The sequence below is a fragment of the Natrix helvetica genome (genome assembly GCF_964273705.1).
Source record: "Natrix helvetica genome assembly, chromosome: 6".
Taxonomy (NCBI): domain Eukaryota; kingdom Metazoa; phylum Chordata; class Lepidosauria; order Squamata; family Natricidae; genus Natrix; species Natrix helvetica.
In genome coordinates, this window is record NC_138553.1 from 2,825,874 (window position 1) to 2,834,663 (window position 8,790).

Genomic DNA, 8,790 nt, shown 5'->3' on the forward strand with positions numbered 1-8,790 from the left:
GGAATGAAGGGGAGAAAGAAGGAAGAGGAGGAGGAGGAAGAAAAGGAGAAGGAATGAAGGGGAGGAAGAAGGGAGAGGAGGAGGAGGAGGAGGAAAAAAGAAGAAAAGGAGAAGGAATGAAGGGGAGAGAGGCGAGGACGAAAAAAGGAAGAAAAGGAGAAGGAATGAAGGGAAGGAAGAAGGACGGAGAGGAGGAGGAGGAAAAAGTGAAAGAAAAGGAGAAGGAATGAAGGGGAGGGAGAGGAGAGGAGGAAAAAAGGAAGAAAAGGAGAAGGAATGAAGGGGAGGAAGAAGGAAGAAGAAGAGGAGGAGGACTGGGGGGTCTTTGGTGCCCTCTGCGCTTGGTTGTTCTTTTGCAGACATTTCATTACCAAAGTAGGTAACGTCATCAGGGCGAGCATTCAGTGTTTAGTCTAGCGGTGCTTCCTATCCTCCCTCCACCCCATGCTTATCAACGGGTCCCTTCCCCCTAGATCTGCATCATCCAGGGGGTCCTCTCGGACATCAACCTGAAGAAGGGGGAGTCGGAATGCCAGTACTACATCGATAAGCTGGAATACCTGGAGGAGAAGCAGCGAGATCCACGGATCGAAGCCAGCAAAGTTTTGCTTTGTCACGGGGAGCTAAAGAACAAAAACGGCCACGTAAGTAGAAATGGGGGGGACTGTGAACGCCTGGGAGCTAAGAGCGCCTAAGAGGGTGTGGCCTAGAAACTAGGAGACAGTGAGTTCTAGTCCCACCTCGGGCATGAAAACCAGCTGGGTGACTGGGCCTATCACCAGGTGATGGTGAGTTCTAGTTTCACCTTAGGCATGAAAGCTGGCTAGGTGAACTGGCACCAATCACCAAGTGATGGTGAGTTCTAGTCTCACAGGCATGAAAACCAGCCGGGTGACTTTGGGCCTATCACCAGGTGGTGGTGAGTTGTAGTCCTGCCTTAGGCATGAAAGCCAGCTGGGTGACTTTGAGGCAGACACCAGGTGATAGTGAGTTCTAGTTTCACCTTAGGCATGAAAGCCAGCTGAGTGACCTTGGACCAATCAGTAATAACTACCCCGAATTACATATTAATAATAAAGAGGATTAAAATAATAATAATAATGATGATAAATTCTTGAGGACGAGCCCAGCAAACAAGGCCGCGCATCCTCTCCTCCTCAATTTCTTATCGAAGATCTGCAATCCAATTTAAAAAGGACGATGCCTTCTGCCAGGTGCCCTTTGTTCCTTCCCTGGTATAAAAACTCAAAAGAACACTGTGTCCCCGGCGTCAGCCCTGGCACCACTTGAGCCCAGTGGAGGTTGCGTCTTCAGAAGTCCATTTAAAGGCACCATCCTGCGCCCAGAGACAGAGAGCGGAGCTGGTCGCTGTCCAGTTTCCAGGCCTCTGGGACATAATTCAGAATTTGGATTTGGCAGAAGGGGGGGGGGGGAATTAGACTTTATTAAGTGACCTTCTGGGCCTCTGGTGTCCCGTGGGAGGAAAATGCCATCGATGTTTACTTAAGGCTGTTTTGCAGAAATAAAAGATGGGAGTTCAGAGAGTCATTTTTAAACATCTTTTGTCTTGGCTATAAACCATATAGCAGGGGTGTCCAAACTTGGGAACTTTAAGACTTGTGGACTTCAACTCCCAGAATTCCCCAACCAGCTCTGCTGGGAGTTGAAGTCCACAAGTCTTAAAGTTCCCAAGTTTGGACACCCCTGCCATATAGGTTCTCATTGGTCACGTTCATCTCTTCCGTTATAGGGTGTTTTTTTTTAATCCTTCCCTTGGATCTTTGATCACACTCCAATTATTTAGACAATTTCTTTAGCAAGAACGGGCAGCCGAAGGCTAGTAGGAGAACGCGTGGGTCAAATTTGGCCCATCCGATGCTTCGTATCTAGAGCGGTGCTTTTCAAATACTTTTAAGACGGGTGGGGTTCAACTCCCAGAATTCCCTTTCCACTCATGTCCTTTGGCAGCAAGGCTGTGGGTATGCTGGCTGAGGAATTCTGGGAATTGAAGTCCATAAGTCTTAAAGCTGCCGAGGCTCGACACCCCAAATCTAAAACCAATGTTTTATGGTTAAAAATCGGGGTTTTTAGGGGGCGGGGCAACAGAATGTTCCAAAACCTTTCCATCTGCATAGAAATATATATATATGGTGAACTTACAATACAATACAGTAGCAGAGTTGGAAGGGACCTTGGAGGTCTTCTAGTACAACCCCCTGCCTAGGCAGGAAACCCTATACCGTTTCAGACAAACGGCTATCCAACATCTTCTTAAAGATTTCCAGTGTTGGGGCATTCACAACTTCTGGAGGCAACTTCTGTTCCACTGGTTAATTGTTCTAACTTCAGTTCCCTCTCTTTGATTGTGGCTGAATTCCACTTAAAACCTCTCCTCTCCTCCTCTTCCTCTTTCCAGAAACTTTACATCTTCCTCTTCCAAGAAATCTTGGTCCTCACCCGGCCCGTGACGCGGAACGAGCGCCATTCTTACCAAGTGTATCGGCAGCCGATCCCGGTCCAAGATCTGGTGCTGGAGGACTTGCAAGACGGAGACGTCAAAATGGGCGGGTCCTTCCGGGGGGCCTTCGGCAATTCGGATAAAGGTAGGCAGGAAGGTTCCAATATTTTTTGGGGGGGGGGGGGCTATCCCGAGGAAGAGTCTGGGTCGACCTGTTCCCCCCAAACACCTGAGGGCAGGATGGGATGGAAGCTGGTGAAAGAGGATTGAGCACTCTAGAATTAAGGAGGTAGTAACGGCAATTAATCAGTGGAACTCCTTGCCTCCAGTAGTTGTGAATGCTCCATTGCTGGAGGTTTTGAAGAAGAGATTGAACAACCATTTGTCCAGAATAGTATAAGATCCTGTTCTCTTTTGGCAAGAGATTCCCAACCAGGAGCCACCCTTGATGTGGCCTTCAAGAGTTGACCAGAACTTCCTTCTCCTTGTTCCTGAAAGTTACCAAAAACAACCGGACTTTCTTGGTGTTTTCTTTGCCAACATTTTGCTTCTCACCCAAGGAGCTTCTTTAGTTCTAAACATCGTCTCTGGAACCGCTTTTGTTCCACCACCGGTTCTAGAACTTCGGTTCTAGCATCGGTTCTGGACCCTCTTTGGTTCTAGCATCGGGGGGGCTCTAAACTGGTTCCAGCATTGGTTCTAGAACTTCTGTTCTAGCATCTGCTCCAGAACTTTGATGCTGTCATTGGTTCCAGAGCTTCTGTTTTAATATCAGTTCTGGACGTTTGCTCTAACATCTGCTCTAGGACTTCTTCAGCACTAACATTTGTTCTAGAACTCTGGTTCTAGCGCCCGGGTCTAAAACTGGGTCTAGCATTGATTCTAGACTTCTGTTCCAGCATCGCATCTACAACTTTCATTCTATCATTGGTCCTAGAGCGTCTGTTTTTTAATATCGGCTCCAGAACTCTGGCCCCATCATCGGTTCTAGAACTATGAGCACCGGTTCTAGAGCTGTGGTTCTGGCATCTGTTCTGGAGCTTCAGGGTGAGCATCGGCTCTAGACCTGTCGTTCTCACGTTGGTTCTAGAACTTCTTCGGTCCTAGCATCAGATAGCACTGAAGCAACTGCTTGGGTGGGAAGCGAAATGTTTTGAAGGTGGTCTTTCTTGGGTATTTTTTCTTTCGAAACGTTCCCTTCCTCCTCCAAGGAGCTCCTTCGGTTCTAACACGAGTTCTGGAACGTCTTCGGTCGTAACCTCAGTGCGAACTGAAGAAGCTCCTTGGACGAGAAGCGAAACCTTTCCCACGAACATAACAAGGGGTGGGTGGGGGTGGAAGCCCCTTTGGGACAACCTTGATCTGGCCAATGGAGCGTCTCCGTAACCATCCTCCTTTTCCTCCTCCCTTTGTTTCCAGCCAAAAACATCTTCCGGGTCCGTTTCCGGGAGTCCTCCTCGGGCCAGTCCCACACGCTGCAGGCCAACGACATTTTCCACAAGCAGCAGTGGGTCAACTGCATCCAGGCGGCCGTCGCGCCCTTCCAGCCGAGCCCCGTGCCCTTCGAGATGAAGGACCTGCCCGAGCTGAGTGAGGAAGGCGAAGAGAACCAACCCTTCGGCTCCAGCACCAAGATCCAGAGGAGGCAGCCTTCCGCCTCGGGCAGCTTCCGCATGGAGCTGGGCGAGAACGGGTCGGAAGCCGAGGCGGCGGGAGAGCTGAGGAATGTCAAGACTTACCGGATGCATTCGGCACTCAGGAAAAGCAGGGACAAAAACCAGCTCAGCATCAAACGGAAAGAGACTCTGGTTTAAATAGCGGGAACGAACGGCTTCCTTGCTCTTTTATTTATAAATAAAGTGTACATTTTCTTTCCTGTAATGTGAGAATGGTGAAAGGTCTCCCCTTCTCTCTTTGTCGGTCTTTTTGTGTTACATGTGAGTCTGGGTTTTTCTTTCCTTCCTTCCCTCCTTCCTTCTTTCCTACCTCCCTTTTTTCTTCCTTTCTTCCTCTTTCTTTTCTTTTTCCCTTCCATCCTTTTCCATTCTTTTTTTCCTTTCCCTTTTTTTTAAAGGCAGCTACTGGTTTTTCCGCAAACGTTGTTGAACCGGTGTCTGACCCCTGGGGGCTAGGGCGGGGCGGGTGGGCTCGAAATTAAAGGCTCAGATTTCCTGATCGCAACAGCAGATCCCGGAGCTCTCCTTCCTTCTGCACATGCTGTAATATCGGGAAGGAAAAGCGTTTTCTCCAAAGGACTGCAAACGTGTTAAAAAATTGCCTTCCGAATACAAACGGGCTGTTTTAAAAATGGTTGGAGGGGGAAAAAATTGGGATTTTGGAGGGATTTCGATGATTTTGATTCTCTGGACAAAAGTCGTCCGATTATCAACTTCTCTTCTAGGACAGTGTATCTCAATCGTGGTGACTTTAAGACGGGTGGACTTCAACTCCCAGAATTCCCCAGCCAGCCTATAGGCTGGCTGGGGAATTCTGGGAGTTGAAGTCCAATCCGTCTTAAAGACACCACAATTGAGATACACTGCTCTAAATTGACACCGTCTAAAGGTGCCCAACTGTTCCTCCCCAAAAGACCCCAGGTTCAACACGTTTCCATTCGAATGACTGGAATTCTCTACTTGGTGGTGTGCTTTTCCTCCTGCGAATTGCTACGCCGCATATTTAATCTTGTTGGTTTTTTTTTTTAAATATTATTTGAATACTTTTGTAGACCCTTCCTTTTGCACTTTCATGCCTGTGTCGTTTCTTCCTCGAAACGGACCCTATTTTCTCTCCCCCACCTCCCTTTTTCTTGATGCATGAGTGCCGGTATATATACTATTTGTGATTGAAAGCCAGCTCAGAGTGGCTGAAACCAAGCCATAGATCCCTGGAGACATTGGAGTCGCAGGGAAGGAGATAAACCAGACCGGTGTTCCCACGTTTCCAACAGATCTGGGATTTAGAGGGCGGGGGGGGGGGGGGGGGGCTTTTGAATAGGTCAGAGGAGAGAAAATTTCCAAGGTGGAGCTCCGGCGGATAGGAATTGGCTACCTTAAATAAGGAGGAAGGCTGAAGTTTTTGTTGGGATGTGTAGCAGCGGGGGAAGATTGAACTTCAACTGCTGGAAGAAAGTGAAGGAAGGAAAGGTTACAGAAGATGGATAAAAGGGGAGAAAGTGTGCGATAAAAGGGGGGGGGGACAAAGTCTTTTGAAAGGCATCAAAAGATGCGACTGGGGGGGGGAGCACAGAAAAGCACGTCGTAAGTCGGTTAAGAGGGTTAGCGAGGGGTTTTGTTACTGTGTTGGGAACGGGGGAAAGATAAGTGTAGATGTTCGGTTTACTGGCAGTTCTCTTCGAGGATTGAGGGCCAGGTGGGAAGAAGGCTCAAAACGCAAGAAAATGAATGTAAAGAAATAGAAAGCCGCCACAAGCTACTTAAACCAGCCCACCTGAAAAATTACCTCCCCAAAATTGGCCCAGTGAGAAGTGAACAAATAAATAACACGGTGTTTTCTGCTTGTTTTTTTTTTTTTCCTTTTTAAATTCTGGTGCAGAAATGCATCTGGCCAGCATTGAGGGCAGGGGGTGGAGCCCCTCGGAAGCAAATGTAAATAAGAGAATTACCAAAGCACTGTAAATGTTTCCTTGTACAGTAACATAAAATGGAAAATACGATTAAAGCTCATATTGCATCGATCCTTGGCATTCAGCCTCTTTTGATTTCGGAGGAATGATGGGAGGGGGAGAGTTAAGGGGGAAGTCACAAAGTTTTTTTTATTTTTTCCTTTCAAATACATTTGCAAATATAGATACTATTAACATTTATCTATTAACTATTAACATTTGTCACTATCTTCTTACAAATATAAAAAAACCAGTTGGGGTCACTTAACAAATGTGGCACGAAAAGTCCTAAAATGGCCCCAAACTGAACAAATATTTCACTTAGCAGCAAAAATGTGTTGGTCATAAGTTGGAAGACTCTCTGTATGCTGACATTAAGGAAATCCATGGCCAGGAAGGTGACAAATGATGATTGCTTGACCCCCCCCAAGGTGCTTCAACCACCGTAAACACATGCCAGTGGCCAAGACCCCAAATGTTGACCTCAACGGTCGTAAGTATGAGAACTGGTCTCAAGTCCCTTTTCTCAGCGCCTTTGTAACTTGGAAAAGCTGTTTAATGAATCGTTATAAGTCAAGAATTTACTTGTGTTGATTCTGGTTGTTTGAAGATCCATCAACGAAGGGAGATTTGATTAGACCTAAATCTGGAGGGATTTTATCCCAGACACGGAATTTTTAAAAAATTGGGCCGTTTGCAAATGAGAAAAAAAAAAGCCCATTTCTTAGGATACGGTTCATTTCTCTGAGTAGGTAGGGCATGTTTTATAAATGCTGCGATTTATTAACTCGGATTTAGGGTTAAGCCTGTTGCGTCAGAGAATCTTCGGCCCCCTGGAAAACTTTTATTATTCGTCCATCTTGATAAGAAATCTGGGTAAATAACGCTATGCCCAATTGCTCAACCCATTGTGCAATCCCCTTTCGAAGATACAGAGCTGAAGTTACTAGATTTTATCCATCCATTTTTTTAAAAAAAAATCCTTTGAACTGTGAGGTCTGCTTACTTTCTCTTCCTTTTTTTAAAATAGTTTTTATTAAACATTTTAACCTTTCAAAACAAAAGAAAAAGCATACAGAAAAAACAAGACACAACAATATAAAATAGTTTTACGGCCTTCTGTATCTGCTTACTTATTAACTTATCGTTCTCTTTTCTACAGGGTCTTCCTAACATCTGTAATAGTGTAATAACACTTGTACACAGAGTTGTAATAATAATTTGTTCATATCACCTTTATATTTACATTATGGTCAATACTTTAAGTTTAATAGTAAGTAGTAAATGGTTAATTTTTATTCAATACTCGTTTAGAAAAAAACAAAAAGAGACTTCTATTTCCTGCTTTGGCTTCTGTTTTCTAGCCACTTATAAATTCTATTCCATATTTTATAACAATCCGATTCTTCTCTTTCTTTTAACTCCATGGTCATTTTGTCCATCGCTGCACATTCGAGGACCTTTCTAATTATTGTTTCGTCTGCAGGCTGCTTACATTCTCTTTTACCTGTGTTTTCCTGAAAATAAGACCCGGTCTTATTATATATACAATAGCAGAGTTGGAAGGGACCTTGGAGGTCTTCTAGTCCAACCCCCTGCCTAGGCAGGAAACCCTATACCGTTCCAGACAAATGGCTATCCAACATCTCCTTAAAGACTTCCAGTGTTGGGGCATTCACGACTTCTGGAGGCAACTTCTGTTCCTCTGATGAATTGTTCTCACTGTCAGGAAGTTTCTCCTCAGTTCTAAGTTGCTTCTCTCCTTGATGGTGGTTGATGCATGAAAACTTAGTCAAACAAGTCAGGGCTTCACAGAAGGCATAAGCCAACAATCCATTATATTGCTCTCTCTCACACACACTCTCTCTCTCCCTTTCTTTCTCTCTCTCCCCCTCTCTGTCTCTTTCTCTCTCTCTCTCTCGCTCCCTTTCTCTCTCTCTCTCTCTCTCTCTCCCTCTCTGTTTCTCTCTGTCTCTCTCTCTCTCTCTCTGTCCGTCTCCATCTCTCTCTCTCTCCCTCTCTCCATTTTTCTCTCCCTCTGTCTCTGTTTCTCTCTCTCTCTATCTCTGTCTCTCTCTCCCTTTCTCTCTCTCTCCCCCTGTCTCTGTTTTTCTCTCCCTCTCCCTCTCTCTCTCCCCCTTTCTCTCTCTCTCTCCCCCTCTCTGTCTCTGTTTTTCTCTCCCTCTCTCTCTCCCCTTTTCTCTCTCTCTCTCTGTTTCTCCTCTCTCTCTCTCTCTCTGTCCATCTCTGTCTCTCCCTCTCTCCATTTCTCTCTCCTTCTCTGTCTTTGTTTCTCTCTGTCTCTCTATCTCTGTCTCTCTCTCCCTTTCTCTCTCCCCCTTCCTGTCTCTGTTTCTCTCTCTCTTTCTCTCTCTCTCACACTTTCTGTCTCTCTTTCTCTCTGTGTCTCTCTTTCCTTTCTCACTCTCCCTTTCAGTCTCTCTCTCTCTCTTTCTTTCTCTGTCTCTCTCTACCTCTCTGTCTGTTGGTCTGTCTGTCTGTCTCTCTCTCTCTCTGTGTTTCCCTCTTTCTTTCTCTCTCTGTGTGTCTTTCTCTCTCTCTCTCTCTGTCTTTCTCTCTCTCTTTCTCTCTGTCTTCTCTCTCTGTCTCTGTCTCTCTCTCTCTCTCTGTCTTTCGCTCTGCCTTTCTCATGCATTGAGTGGAGAGAAAGACAGTGCAACTTTGGATGGCTTCAGTCCCAGAAGTC

At 45.8% G+C, this 8,790-nt stretch overlaps 1 protein-coding gene across 1 annotated transcript in view; it reads left to right on the forward strand.

The window, feature by feature from the left end:
- Positions 1 to 6,155, forward strand: part of NET1 (neuroepithelial cell transforming 1) — a 65,318-nt gene extending 59,163 nt beyond the window's left edge. Inside the window, exons 8-11 of the mRNA XM_081958688.1 lie at positions 360 to 375; positions 474 to 644; positions 2,417 to 2,603; positions 3,878 to 6,155. Coding sequence (XP_081814814.1) covers positions 360 to 375; positions 474 to 644; positions 2,417 to 2,603; positions 3,878 to 4,272 — 769 coding nt within the window. The 3' untranslated portion in view covers positions 4,273 to 6,155. The remainder of the gene's footprint in view (positions 1 to 359; positions 376 to 473; positions 645 to 2,416; positions 2,604 to 3,877) is intronic.
- The last annotated feature ends 2,635 nt before the right edge of the window (positions 6,156 to 8,790 follow it).